Below are 15,430 nucleotides of genomic sequence, written 5' to 3' on the forward strand. Positions count from 1 at the left end.
GCTCCTGATAACTCTACTTTGGCCACACGGGTTTAGCTGGCACAAGGAACTGGTCATCTCTAATATCTGGTTACGTCATGAGGTAAACTTTACCATGTCCCACAAGAAATGTGAGGTAGCTTGGATATGGTAACCTTCACCTCACTAGATGGCCAGATGCCACAGATCCCCATGGGGTTGCATATTCTCTATGGTAAGATTAGAGGTATGTTTATTCTCTGGTGAACACTCGCCTGTATTTACCCTATAAAGCTGTAATAAAGCATGTCCTGAGATTGTGAGAGCGCTGGTAATCTTATATTGAGTCAATACGGACTTGAGATTCCCTGAACTGAGAAAACCTATGGTTATCTTCCTTCAACGCCTTCAATGCTCAGTTACAGGAAGAATGTCGGAGCTGGAAAAGGCCTTCCGTCGGTTTGCCATCTACGGAGACACAGCCACCACCGGCAACGACATGACTGGCAAGAACTTCTCCAAGATGTTGAAGGAGTGTGGCGTGATGGACAGGAAGGCCGTGACCAGCACTGATGTGGACATTGTCTTCAACAAAGTCAAGTGAGCCGGAGCAAGGGTTGGGGAGCAATAGCTGGTGAGGTATGCTGAATCCACATGGCACGGCCACTTGGTAGTTCTGTTTAGCCCAGAAATGTTGCTTTCTGAGGCACATGGTACAATAAACCACATTTCCAAGTCAAGTTATTCACCCTTTATATCAGTGATATTCAGCCTCTTTCAGCCTTAGGGTGGAATTCCATTTTAGAGAAGCATTCCACTGGTGGGTGGGACCAAAGGTAAAATAATTTTTTTTAAAAGCAGTATATTCTAGCTTAAAGCTCTTAACTGCTGGTATCTGAGGCTTAGGAGAAGCATTTTAACTTCTTAGAATGGGGAAAAATTGCACAAAAGCTGAGAAACCACCAAACGATTGGAGGGGGGACATGGGAAGGGTGTATAGCCATCTGCAGAATTCTGGAGGGCCAGAATGGAACCCCAAGAGGGCCGGATTTGGCCCGTGGGCCTGAGATTCTGCACCTCTACTATATACTGTGAGTGAGGCAGACAGCTTCCCTCCCTCCTCTTTTAGTAAGAACTTGATGGAAAGTTCTAGCCTGAATATTATTCACAACAGAGGTCTGGTCAGCAGAGTCCATAGGGGCCTGGGGTGGCAGAATGTATTTGTACCACTTGAGACTGCAGGGGGTGCCATTTCTAAACGCTCCCTTATGTTGTTGGGGTTTTTTTTAACTTGCAAGAAAAAAGCTAGCACATGAAGGAGGAAGGTTCTAGCCAGCATGTTCTCTCATGTGCGTGCAAAGGCACTGTTTTCTGCCTGCAAGGAGGTATGTTACTTTTAATATGGGGAAACTTTTCCCCAAAATGTGACCTCCCACCTGTCACCTGAAGTGGTTCAGTCTGTTCCAGCACCTCATTTTGTTGCATGGGTAGATCAAGGTCTGAGTAGCGAACTCAGGTGCTGAGTTATGGTAGCTATGTAGACCAAACCTGTGCTGCTGAGAAACAAGAGGAAGGCATCAACATGAGCAGGGAAAACCCCACAAGAAACAGGGTCTTTTCAGTGGTGGCCACTTTGCTGTGAAACTCCCTGCCACAAGAAATTCACTTGGGCTCCCTCCATGTTGGTTTTAAAGACCTGTTTGTATGTCTGCTTTTATTGATTAATTTGAAACTGGGAAAGGTTTTCAAAACGATAATTTTTAAATTGTTACTGCTTGTTTTAGTTTTAGATAGCATGTTTTTGTAGTCCCTATGCTGGTTTTGTATTTTATAATCATATGTGTATATGATTTTATTGTAATTATGTTGTTGTGTGAACTGCCTTGAGAGGGCTGCATGGACTTTAAATTAGGCTCAATCCTATGGCTGCTAGTCAGCGGTTAGACAGCCATAGGATAAGTCGGTTCCCAGGAACCGACCTCCACTCCCTCCCGTGCTGCCTTGTAGGCAGCATGGAACAGCCCTGTGCTCAGAAGAAGAGCACGGAGTGGTGAAAACAGGACATTCCTGGGGATGTGCCGGGGTGGGGAGGGCGGAAATGCTGTTTCGACGTTTCCTATGTGTCGTCCAATGTCCGCCCCCGCACCCCGCTCCAACTTCCCGTGGCTAGACAGCTGAAATCGGCTGTCTAGCCACGAATGCAGGGAAGCGGAAGCATGGAGGGGGCAATCCCCTCCGCGCTGCTCCTGCCCTGCATTGGATAGGCAGTTGCCTCTGAGTTCAGAGGTACCTGCCTATCCTGATAGGATTGTGCCCCAAAGGTGGTAAAGAAATATTTTAAATTAAATAATAAAGAAAACTAAGGAGGAAGAGCAAAAGGAATGGGGCAACATGGTAGAGGGGCTGGCTGGCTGGAACCCTAAGCCCCATGCTGCAGCATTTTGTTGCATGTCCCACTTACTGTATAGGACAGATACATTGATAAGAGTGACAAAATTATATGAGAGATGAAGGCTGAATCTACACATGGCAGTTATACCGTTATCATGCCATTCTCATAACTATTGGCACACATGACACCAATGGGCACCAATAGTTATGATAACGGTATGATAATGGTATAACTGCTACGTGTAGAGTCAACCAAAATCTCATCTCTGCCCTGGACTCGCTAAGTGGTCGTAGTCAAGCCACTATTCTTCCAGCCTCAGCCCTAGCTCTGCAATAAGAATACTGACCAAATTTACAGGGTGGTTGGAAAGATCACTGTGATAAATTATGCAAAGCATTCTGGACACTTGTAATGTTCTATATAAGTTATTATTTGAAGACAGTTTCACATAACACCCATGTTAATGACTTCTGACAATATTTCCATCCTTGTCTGTTTACTATGTTGCTCTTATTTGGGGTATGAAGAGAATACAGGCTTCCCCCAACTTGGTGCTCTCCATGTTTGGGACAACAACTCCCATCATTCCTGATCATTGGCCATGGTGGGTGGGGCTGATGGGAGCTGAAGTCCAAAACAAAGGGGAAGGCTGGACTACATTGAATAGAGCCAGGGGAGGCCATTCAGTGAAAGGCTTTGTGCCATAGTCAATGGCCTTCATCTGAGGGCCCTTGGGTTCAAACCCCTTCTCAGCTGTGAAACCTCCTGAGTGACTCTTGAGTCGACCACCATCTCTGACCTTAACCCGCCTCACAGGGTTGTTGTGATGATAAAATGGGTGGAACCCCATATACACTGTCCTGAGTGCCTGAGGAAGGAAGGGCAGGATACAAGTGTGGTAAACGAACAGAATAGGTGCAGGGGTTCAGAGGTAACCATCTTCTCCATCTGCAATCCTCAGGACCAAGGGGGCCCGCAACATCAACTACATTGAGTTCCAGCAAGCCATTAAGGAGCTGAGCAGCAAGCGCTTCAAGGGCAAGTCTCCTGAGGAGGCTCTGCACGCCATGTTCAAGCTGATGGAGGGCAAAGAGCCAGCCAATGTGGGAGCAACAGTGAGTGACAGCTCCCCTGTGAAGAGGGGAGGCAATCTCATAGTTAAACAAAACCATCCATTTAAGTGAGTTAACTCCAGACCTGTGATATTTGTGTTTCTGTGGGACTTCAGGAAAATGTACAGAATGTAGTTTTCGGCCTAGAATTCCTAGGAATCTCAGCTTTCTTGATCTTTTAAAAAAAAATTCTAGTCCTTCTGGCTGTGAAGTTATGCTTTGGAAGCATAGCAATGCAGAGAGCCAGTGTGGAACAGTGGTTAGAGTGTTCAAAACTGGGTCTCGGGAGATCCAGGTTCTAGTCCCCACTCGTCTATGCAGCTCACTGGGTGACTTTTGGTTAGTCACTGATGCTCAGCCTAACCTACCACACAGGCTTGCTGTGAAGATAAAATGGAGAGGAGGAGGACTATATAAGCTGTCTTGGGTTCCTTGCAAGAGGAAAAAAGGCAGGATATAAATGTAATAATGAATTCATTAATGCCTGCTAAAAACTGAGAAGCCCGATGAATAAAGATGTCTCAGTGGTTGGGAATAAGACTTCGGTGCCCTGCTTCTTGGCAAAATCAGAAGAAATGATGCAAAATAATAAACACCATGGAGCAAATTATGCAAAATAGAGCCAGTGTGGTGTAGTGGTGAGAGTGTTGGACTGGGAGCTGGGAGATCCGGGTTCTAGTCCCCACTCAGCCATGGAAGCTCACTGGGTGACTTTGGGCCAGTCACATACTCTCAGCCCAACCCACCTCACAGGGTTGTTGTTGTGAGGATAAAAGGGAAAGGAGGAGGATCATGTAAGCCGCCTTGGGTACCTTGCAAGAGGAAAAAAGGCGGGATATAAATGCAATAAATAAATAAATAAAATAAATAAATAAGGCAGAGTATATAAGGGTGTTTTATTTGCATAATTTATACAGGTTGCAGAATTCACTCCTTGGTGCAGTTTGGATAGCTTGGATCCAGAATTCTGTTTCATATTTTTTTAGCAATATATATACAGTCCTGATTTAAGTGTCCTTAACTTAAATCCCATTTCTGTCCTTTTAAAATGTTGCTGTGCTTTAAAGGCCATGATGTATTAGGTTGTAAATGTTTTCAGTCCAGCAGTAATGGCTGTCAGTAATTTTCATTTGAGTTCTACATTTGAAAAGGATATTTTTTGCTACAAATTAGGGATGTACGAAACCCCCCTTACCTGGCTCTCCCCCCGGAATCCTTGCTGGGGGGTGAGGCGCTCCGCACCTCCCCCCTGGAATTCTGGCGGGGATTCCACAGAGCCGCCGGCCAGCTCTGCCAGCAGCCGGACATCCGGCCGCTGGCTAGCAGGGACGCAAATGGCGGTGGCTGTAGCCGCCACTGTTTGCGTCCCTGTATTCAGCCGTGATAGGCTACGTAAAGACTTACGTAGCCTATCACGTCTGGGTTAAAAAACAACAACAACGTGTACGCAAATGGTGGCGGCTACGGCCGCCGCTTTTTGTGTTCCCTATTTTTGGTTGTCTTAGTCTACGTAAATATTTACGTAGACTAAGACGGCAAAACTAAGGGGGAACGCAAATAGCGTAGCGGACGCTATTTGCGTTCCCCTTTATTTTCACCGTCTTAGTCTACATAAATATTTACGTAGACTAAGATGAAGACAAGAAAGGGGAACGCAAATAGCATCCGCTATGCTATTTGCGTTCCTCCTTAGTTTCGCCGTCTTAGTCTACGTAAATATTTACGTAGACTAAGACAACCAAAAATAGGGAACACAAAAAGCGGCGGCCGTAGCCGCCACCATTTGCGTACGCGTTGTTGTTGTTGTTTTTTAACCCAGACGTGATAGGCTACATAAGTCTTTATGTAGCCTATCACGATTGCGGGGGGGGAAGACTGCAAATGGCAGCGGCGGTGGCAGCCGGTCGGAAGACCAGCCTCCGCCGAAGCCGCCGCTGGAGCCACTGCCGTCCGGAACATCTGCCCCAGGTAAGTCTCGTCCCGGGGGGGATCCGTGGGGGGCAGGGGGGGTGGCAGGCCATTCTGCCACAGAGTTCGGAGGGCCAAATGGCAGAATTCTCTGACATCCCTACTACAAATAAAATAAAAACTAACCTAAATGTTAAAACATCTATTGGATATTATTTGGTTTAATGCCTCTGATGTGTCTTCTTATTGCAACAGATCTGCACAGTTCGCTGTGCGTGTTTAGATCAGCCTTCCCCAACCTGCTTCTCTCCAGATGTATTGGACTACAACTCCCCAACCCTGTGCTGGCTAGAGAATACTGGGAGTTGAAGTCCATCATGTCTGAAGGGCACCAGGTTGGGGAAGGCTGGTTTAGGGCTCAGTCCTATGGGATGGCCATAAGCCTCCGAACTCGGAGGCTTACAGGCCTCCAATGCAGAGTGGGATGTGCAGTGGAGGCGATCTTCACCTCTGCATTTCAGCTATATGATCTTTTTCACCCGTCTAGCTGAGGTGTGGGGGAAAGGGGCTGGGGATCACTTGTACACCTGCTTCCCCAGTCCCCTCCCCTCCCTGACCCTGTGGAGGGGCATGGGCAGGGAGCTCAGACTCCTGGGTTTGAGGTCGGAGCAGTGTCTCCAACCTTGGATCCAGGAATCCAAACTATCCTATAGCGCCCCCAGACTCTATCTAGCGGCCATAGGATTGCTCTCTCCAGTATTATCTCAGAGAGATGAGGCAGTTAGCACATCCACACTGTCTCTGAACCTATAATTTGTGTTCACTGGAATCATCCCAGCACTAAAAAAAAAAGTGATGCTCAAACCACCACCACCAACTTGCTGCTTTACTGTCTTGCAGAAATCTATCATGGTCGGTGCGGTGGACAGACTGACAGACACAAGCAAATACACGGGCTCCCACAAGGAACGTTTTGATGAAAGTGGCAAGGGCAAAGGGATTGCTGGGCGTGCAGACCTGGCTGACAGCAGTGGCTACGTCGGGGCCTACAAGGGTGCTGGCACATACGACAAGTCCCACTAGATGTGGGCGGAAGCCTGCAAAGCCTTCTGAGGACCTGCCTGTTCCCTTAGGCCTTGGGAGGGGAAGCCAATAAACAACGACTGCTCTGGTATATTTCTGTCCGTGTGTGTGTGTACGTGTGTGTGTGTATATTGCTTTGGTCTAGGACAGCCTTCCCCCACCTGATGCCCTCCAGATGTTTTGGACTAGAGCTCCCAGAATTCCTCACTGTTGGCCATGGGGCTGATTGGAATTCAAGTCCAAAACATCTGGAAACCACCAGATTGGAGAAAGCTGGTCTAGGATCACCCAACTGCTGTACCATGAACAATGTTATTCCCAGCCAAGTGGCTGTATGATTGGGTTTTCATGGGTGCATCTGGAGGCTGTCATCCGGCAGGAAGCAAGCAAAAGCTCACAGAGGTGGTCTGGCTTGGCCATCAATGCAATCCTTCTGAAGGCTGGATTGCACTGCCAACACCAGAGAATGCAAACGTTGCATTTTGGGTATTTTCCTTGGTCGTAGGAGATTCCTGAGCCTTTTGCAGTGGAGTCAGGATTCCTGGCACTACTTATGGAATTTTAACTGCCTGTGGCTAGGCGGCACTCTCCACACTCATGAAGAGCAATTTCCACACTTGGCCCTGGTCCACTGAGAATCCTGTGCCCAAACTGCAGGATCCCAGAGAAGCTGACCAGGGGGTGGCTGAAGCAACAACATGCCAGCTGGTGAGGTCGTCACAGGACAACAGCCAGAGGTGGGGAAAATCAGTTCACCAAGGTTGATAAAAACAGCTTTGAGGACACCGGAAGAGGGCTCTGAGGGTAGAAGGCCAAAGAGGGGCTGAGCCCTGCCCTGCCCTGTTCTGGCTATTATTGGGAGGCTAACTGTGAATGGAGGGGCTCATAGTGATAAAAAGGAGCTCCACTGATCCTTTGCAATGCAGAATAATCTCAGTCATCTTATGTCACAGAGTGTAGTCTTAGGAGGAAGCATGCATCTTGTGAGAGAGCCAATGGGTAGTGTTGGTCATAATGAAACTGACTGTAAAGGTGCCAGCTGACTTCCCCAATATTTCCTCTTTCTTGGAGGAAGAGTTGGGGAACTGGTAGCCCTATAGATATTAAAGGTAAAGGTAAAGGTGTCCCCAACCAGTCGTGTCCGACTCTAGGGTGCAGTGCTCATCCCCGTTTCTAAGCCGAAGAGCCAGCGCTGTCTGAAGACGCTTCCGTGGTCATGTGGCCGGCATGACTGAACACCGAGGTGCGCGGAACGCTGTTACCTTTCCCGCCGAGGCGGTACCTATTTATCTACTTGCAATTTCTTGCTTTCGAACTGCTAGGTTGGCAGAAGCTGGGACTGAAGACAGGAGCTCACTCCGTCACGCAGCACTCGGGTCTCGAACTGCTGACCTGCCGACCTTCCAGTCTGCAGTTCAGTGTCTTAACCACTAAGCCACCGCGGCCCTTCCTATAGATATTGCTGGACTACAACTGCCATCATCCCAGACCATTGGTTGTGCTGGCTGAGGTTGATGGGAGTTGAGAGTCCGGCACCATAAGAGTTCGTAAACCATTCATATTCTGGATGGTGTTATGACATTTTAATGCATGTATAAGAACAACTATGGGTGAATTATCTTACTTCATGGTGAAATTTCTCTTGTACATCTCACTCAAAGATTTTATGATGCTGGATCGGAATTGGTACGAAATCTGTGAGCTAGTTGGCTCTTTCTTTCACAGAATAACACTGCCTTTCTTGCCACTGGCCATTTCCTGGGTAGTCATACTAAAAAGCAAGTGAGATCAGCCGTGATGTCATAGACAACTTGATGAGGTCACAATGCCCACCACAAATTGGCTCAGAGCAGGCCATCTCCTTCCCAGGAGAAACACACCAAACAGGGAACAAGGCAGGGGCTGGACCACCTACCAACTCACGTAAGTAAACTCAACCTCAAACATGTACAGTGGGGAAGAGATCATCTCGTGCACTGCCTAGAACCTCTTCGGTGTTAGCTCCAGGGTCATAACTAGACGTTTTGGTGCCTTGGCCAGACTGAAAAGATCTGAACCACACAACCATTGGTGCGCTCATTTTTGAGCAAGATTGATAATTCTAGAATGTTGCATTTTGGTGTCCCCAGTCTGAACTCAAGGGTGCAATCCTATGTTGATAGTCGGCAGCCGCCAAAGTTGGAGGCTGGTGAGTATCCTAATGCAGGGTAGCTCACCTCTGTGCTCCAGCCACCCTGCATTTTTTCGCCCATCTAGCCATGGCACTTAGGAGCCAGAGGGAAAGAGGCTGGGGCGAGCATAGGAAGCTGTATAGGACAGTTTCCCTGGTCTTCTTGCCCCCGGGACTGCCCCCTTTTCCCCATCTCCACACTCTGTGGAGAGGTAGCCGGTGTGGTTCTCTCCATGCTAGCTGGGAGGAAGCAGGGAGTGCAATTTACTGGCTCCAAGGTTGGAGCCCTGTCTCTGACCTCTGGGCCAGTAAACCAAACAATCCGATCCCCCCCCCCCCCAAGACACTGTCTAGGGGCCATAGGATTGTTCTGTTATTTTGAAGATCCTATTATTTCAAACATGGAGGAAGGAAAGCAGTTGGGCCTGGGGCCACTCTTGCCTCTTAGTACAAACATTTCTTCCTCAGACCCTGCTGTATCCCCATCACCACCCCAACTCAATTCTATATTCAGTATAGTCCCACCTACCTTGTCTATGTTTCTGGATAACTCTTCTGCTTAAGGGTGCAATCCTATGGCTGATTAGACAGGAAAAAAGTCCTACGACTCCCAGCAGTCCAAGCTAGTCATGGTGGCTGGGAAACGTTCACAGTTGTAGGACTTTTTTCTGTCTAAACATGCACAGAATTGCACCCTAAAAGTACTTATTTAATAGGTTGGTCATGTAGGTGGTATATGTGTACATGTGGAGTCTTCTGGGGGACCATAAAAGTGGGAAAGTGTCTACTACTTGGACTTGCCTGAAAGTGGAATGATATGATGTTATTCCTATTGTTTCATCAAGGATTATTTCCCCTTGTTATTTTGGACAACCAAAATAACGTGATACAGTGTCAGACTAGGGCTAGGCAGGCCCAGATTCAAACCACCCGTCAATGGTGACCTTGAAACAATCGCATTGCTTTCTCCTACCCAACCACACAGGGTTGTTGGGAGAATAAAACTGTGGGGTGTAGGGGAGATAAATGCAGTGGTGGCTGGTGGCTCTGATTCTGGTGGGGCTGTAAATCCATTCTGAGTTTCTGTCAGAACCCCCCCAAAATAGGTTCAGCACCTTGGATAGCCCCTTTAGAGTTCTGGCTAGTTTTGAGTGACACCCAAAATAGATTCAAAGCTCTACCGAAATCAGAGCCACCAGCCTCCACTGGATAAATGTAATAAATAAGCAAACATGGCCTTTCTTGTGCCTACCCAAGTTCAACAACCAGCTGCCTGGTGGCTAAAGGGCTGGTTTTTAGATGTAATTATTAGGCCATTAAGGGATACAGACCAATAGCAGAGGACATGTGTCTTGAATCTGCATACTAACTGTAGTCACATGTGGGAACTCAGTTAGGCAACAAGGCTTTAAGATTTAAAGGTGCATTGTCTAAATTGTATCTGAAATAATTTTAAGGGCACATTGTCAAGTAAAAACGAAGGTATCAAACTGTTCTAACATGAAAAATGGAAACCATACCGCATGCTGGACAGTGTAGTCTTTGGACATTATGGAAAGTGCTGAAAAGAGGTGTGTGTCCTCTTTCTATCCTTCTGATGCAATGCCTGCCTTCTGAGGCACGGAGAGTGCACTACAATGCTGTAATGTCTGAAGCGGCAGCAGAAGCATGGAAAGAGCACTTCCCGTGATGTCCCAAGTCAGTCAACAGTACAAACCTATATTTATTTTGTCCCACTTTAACTGACATGGGATCCCCTCCCCTAACAATCCAGTGAATCATAGTTTGCTGCCTCGACAAAGATATCCCCTTGCCCAGCCCAGAACGACAGTTCCCAGGTTCCATTGGAAAGAGAATGGAAATGACTATTAAACCAATTTGTCTGAAGTGTAGGTACCCACTTACAGGCAGGCCTGTAAGTAGGCCTTGTCAGGGGCAGCATTTTTAAATTTTGGTAAGCGGGGGCAAGATTCATAGCAAGGGTCAAAGGGCTACTCTTGTGTACAGGTGGTACATCTTAACAGCACATGTTGTGGTTGCATTTTTATACCTCATAATTTACCTCAGAGATATAGGTGCTTCTGAGGAAAAATCACATATGGTCTGATACACCAGTGTGTGGGTGTGTTTGACTGCTCTCCCGAAAAGGTACATGTTCTACACCTGCCTTCCCCAACCTGCTGCCCTCCAGATGTGTTGGACTACAACTCTCAGCATTTCTAGCTAGCAGGGTTAGCTGGGGACACTGGGAGTTGTAGTTAAAACACATGGAGGGCACCAGGTTGGGGAAGGCTGTTCTACACTTCTGCCAAAGAGGTACCTACTAAAGACAAATGATGACCACCACCACCAGGGCACAGCCCCAAGGCCTTTTCTAGGTCAAGGAGGGCTCAAAAGATAGTCTCGATTTTGTTGGAGCCAACCAAAACCCCTCCTGCTGCCTCTTTTCACTCTCTTTTCCCTGTAACTGCAGGAGGGATGTCAGAACTGGAAAAGGCCTTCCGTCGGTTTGCCGTATATGGAGACACAGCCTCCACCGGCAGTGATATGACTGGCAAGAACTTCTCCAAGATGTTGAAGGAGTGTGGCGTGATGGACGGGAAGGCTGTGACCAGCACTGATGTGGACATTGTCTTCAACAAAGTCAAGTGAGCTGGAGCGGGGTGGTGTGTTTGGACAAGCCCGTTGCAGCCAAATGGATAGGGCTGCTAGAGGGCTGCCCCTTTCCCAATCTTGCGTCCCCTGTGGAAAACAGTTTGACAAGCCATGCATGCAAGTAAAACAGTTCAGCCTTTATTAATGCTTTGAATGAGATCATTTTACTTCCATAAGAACTTGGCAAGAAACCCATGACCACAATTGAGTCTAGGTCTACATATGAAGTAAAAGGAGGTGGTAAGAGTCCTGAGCCAGTAGAATTGCTTGTCCCATTCCAAGCGAGGGATCACTTTTTTTTTTTTAGTGCTTTTGTGTGATTTTAAAAGAACCCTACCTGCAAGTAGGGAACTAGCACAGCAAAGAGGTAACTCAGCTAAAATGTGTCTCCCTACTATGCTAGCTTCTACATGCAGGGAGTTGGAGATGGGTTGAGTTATGTTTTCTCTTAACTTTTTTTAAAAAATACATGCATGTGGGTTTGCATGTTTTCTCCACCTCCAATGTGAAGTGGTAAAGTCCTCTTCAGGACTTGTGTTAACTGATATGTTTCGTTGTATGTTTCTCTATGTCTTATTCCAGCAAGGAGATGCGGGGGAGGAAATTGATGCAACTGAGGGTCCATAGTACTGAGGATCAGAGATGTTTTCCTTCTCTATCTCCAGGAGCAAGAGCGCCCGTAACATCACGTTCCCAGAGTTCCTAGAAGCCATCAAGGAACTGAGTGTCAAACGCTTCAAAGGGAAGTCCCCTGAGGAGGCTTTGGAGGCCACACACAAGCTGATGGAGGGCAAGGAGCCTGGCAACGTGGGGGCAACAGTGAGTCACAAAGACCTCCCCTACAAAGGCAGCATTTCCACGTCCACTCCAAGACAGTAGAAACATCAGTGTGGAAAAATCAGTGGAATCTTTTGAGCAAAGTATTCCCAAGGGGGAAGCATCCTAGAATTGATTGCAGAATGAAATTGCTTTACAACAGCCTTCCCCAACCTGGTGCCCTCCAGGTTTGTTGGACTACAATTCCCAGCATCCTCTCAGCCAGCATGGCTGGCTGGGAGGATGCTGGGAGTTGTAGTTCAACATACCTGGAGTGCATGAGGTTGGGGAAGGCTGCTTTAGAGGATGGCTCAATACTATATGCACAGGGCTGGTGTCAATAGCTGGCATACTTAGGCAGTTGCCAGGGCTATAGGACACTGGTAGGGCCAGCTGCTGATGCCTGTCTTGCCCCTCCTTAATGTTTTTTTTCTCCCTGGTTTGGCACGCCAAGCATTGCATGTGCTGTTGCCACCGCATCAAAACCGTTGGTGGGTGTGAGGGGGGTGGGGTTGTCACAAGAGGGTAATTTCTCCAGGGCCCCTCACACCCGAGTTGGCCCTGCATCTGCATATTTATCCTTTGATGACTTCAGCATTAAGGGCCTCTCCACATGGGGCTTTTATCCTGCGATTGAGATTGGTTACTTGTGGAAGTTTGCGGGTCCTTTACATGATGCCATCAACGTTCAGCGCCTCTCCTGTGGTTTCCGACCATTTCCACAGCTTAATTTGAGACAGAAATAATGACCTAATAAAAATAACTGGTTTGAGTCGGTTTGAATTTGTCCATGTAAAGAGGAAGTGGCTCTATAACAACATTGCCATCTACTGGCTGTATAATGAAACATACAGAACTCACAGATACAGGGGAAAAACATGGAAGGGAAGTGCATGTAAAGGACCAATCTTAATCCCGCAAAGAATCTGGAGGCGGAAGCCCTGGTTAAATTGCAGGATAAAAAGCCTCTATATGGGGAAGCCTTGTGTCGTTACAATTCAGACAGCTCAGAAAGAACATTAAAATCATATGCTGTGCAATGCATTGCTTCACACATTCAGCTGCCTGATGAGAGTTGGGTAACCAAGTGATGTATGTACATATGTGGACTGTTCCTAATTTGGAAAATCCCATAACCTAGGGAATGAAGGTTTCTATATGATATAAGGCAAGGATGCACTTGGTTCACACACAATGACAACCCGTGGGTTGTTTAAACCGTGGGCTGTTGGGGCCACACAAGGATGAGCAAGTGTGCTGCCTCCTGGGCGCTCACTGCTTCTGCTTTGCTAGACAACCCAAGAATGCCCATTCCTGGCTTGTTAGTCATTACATCCAAACTTGGCAGTTAGGGTTGTTGAAGGCTAAACAACCCAGAGTTTGAATCCATGGTTTGTTGTTGGATTATTGGGTTGTTTTGCAAAGCGGAAGTGGCGAGTAGGTGAGAGCTTGTTCATATGCAGCCCTGCCAATTCATGATTGGTGTTATGTGCAAACCAAGTCAATATTGGCTGCCTCCATAGTTCCCAACCTGTTTGGAGGAGGTGTAAAGCTCAAGTAATCCCATTCGCCATGGGTCCTTTCTGTACGGTCAAGGACTATACGCCCCAGTTGCAGTTCTCTGCCCAGCTAGCCACTCCATCTCTGTGAACTACCCATATGCTGGAATCAGCCCAGCACTAAAATACCCCCCCTCAACCCCCCCCCCTTTACTGTGTGCCTGTCTTGCAGAAATCTGTTCAAGCTGGTGCAGTGGAGAGGCTGACAGACACCAGCAAATACACGGGCTCTCACAAGGAACGTTTTGACGAAAGCGGCAAGGGCAAGGGGATAGCCGGACGTGCAGACCTGGCCCAAAACACTGGCTACGTTGGGGCCTACAAGGGTGCTGGAACATACGATAAGTCCCACTAGATGTGGGCTGGAGGCTTCTGAGAACCCTGCCCTGTCCACCTGGGCCTTGGAAGAGGAGGCCAATAAACAACTGCTCCAGTTCCGTTCTTTCTTGTGTGTGTATCTGGCATCTAAAAGATTTAGGCTTCTTCTCCTGATCTTGAAGGCTGCATCCTCTCTCCTCCTATGTCTCAATCTGTGATGCGAGGAAAACCAAGGGAAATGTTTTAATACTTGTGCCCTTTTGCTTTGATTTCTGAAATGCAAAGATGGGAAGAGGCTTCATATTGGCACATGGCGTGAGGTCTTAGGTGTACTTTGCTTGTACGTTCCAATCGAGGCATCTAGTTCTTAGCTCGGTGGCAAAAAAAGTAAAATCAAGCACTTTCTGTTTGCCAGTCTTTAGATCTCAACTGTCCAGTAGACCTGTGGGGTGTTAAAAGTCTGACAGTGTAATCCTGTGTACTACTAAAGATGTAAGATGTACTGAGTTCACTGGGGCTTATTCCCAGTTAAGGATGTGTAGGACTGCAGCTTTAAGGAGCACCATCTAGCAGTTTAGTGCCAGCAGTCACTGTGGACCAGCCCCTCTGCTTAAGATATAGGAGGCCCAAATACACTGTCCTTCCAAATTTCTTCCTCCGTGTGTGTGTGTGTGTGTGTGTGTGTACTTTGTGTGTGTGTATTGTTCCCTATTGCCATACCATTGCCAGGAGCACAGTGGCACACCTGGCTCAAAGTGGCAGGTGTCACTGTTGATGAGTTCTTTTATGTACATCCAGGCCCTAGGGAGTGAACAGAGGGATGAGCAGTCCACGTACCTGGTCCTTGGGGCTTCTTGGAACTCGCAGAGGCATCTGTACCTTGCTGTCCTTGAGCAAACAATATGCTGAATAGCATCCTAACTAGGATATTATTGCATGAGCTTCTGCAGGCAAGAGATGAAACATACAATAGAAATCGATTGGGGAAACAGGGCTCCTTGGGTACTTTTGAAAACTGTATGTTCCCCCTCCACTGTTGCATTACAAGCATGGATTTCTTTCTATATCCTCGCAATGACAAGAGATTCCATTTTGTCCTTTAGCTTCATGCTGATAGAATATAACTAGATTAATTCTTCTGTTACAATTATTTTAATTTATTGTCATCAGCTGCCTTGAGCTCTGTTGATGAAAGGAGGGATAGAAAAGTTTTAAATAAATAATAGTAGTCAAGCAAATGCTACAAATCTCTTTTTTCCCCATTTCCATTTTATTTGTAAAATGATTGGCGGGGGGAGATTTTAAAGTTTTTAAAATCCCTGTGAAACATTTTCCCCACCACAAACTGCCAAAAACTTATTGGAATGTTACATTTTTAACAGAAAAAGGAGAGAGGAAGGATCTGACAATGCAACCATGAATCCAACCAAATATAACTGGAAAATTTCAGGCTTCTTCA

General features: G+C 47.0%; 2 protein-coding genes across 2 annotated transcripts; both read left to right on the forward strand.

The window, feature by feature from the left end:
• Positions 1-383: 383 nt before the first annotated feature.
• On the forward strand, positions 384-6,543 carry LOC146341699 (tubulin polymerization-promoting protein family member 2-like). The gene is made up of 3 exons (XM_084808400.1): positions 384-558; positions 3,312-3,465; positions 6,271-6,543. Exons 1-3 carry the CDS (start codon positions 389-391, stop codon positions 6,451-6,453), a joined length of 507 nt encoding a protein of 168 aa, XP_084664526.1. The 5' UTR covers positions 384-388; the 3' UTR covers positions 6,454-6,543.
• A 4,553-nt stretch (positions 6,544-11,096) lies between these two features.
• On the forward strand, positions 11,097-14,088 carry LOC146341700 (tubulin polymerization-promoting protein family member 2-like). Its single transcript, XM_084808402.1, has 3 exons — positions 11,097-11,271; positions 11,944-12,097; positions 13,826-14,088. The coding sequence occupies exons 1-3, from the start codon at positions 11,102-11,104 to the stop codon at positions 14,006-14,008; spliced, it is 507 nt and encodes a 168-aa protein (XP_084664528.1). The 5' UTR covers positions 11,097-11,101; the 3' UTR covers positions 14,009-14,088.
• Positions 14,089-15,430: the final 1,342 nt, after the last annotated feature.

The sequence above is a fragment of the Heloderma suspectum genome, chromosome 6 (genome assembly GCF_057233095.1).
Source record: "Heloderma suspectum isolate Gila_16-S chromosome 6, 16-S_ref, whole genome shotgun sequence".
Classification (NCBI taxonomy): Eukaryota; Metazoa; Chordata; class Lepidosauria; order Squamata; family Helodermatidae; genus Heloderma; species Heloderma suspectum.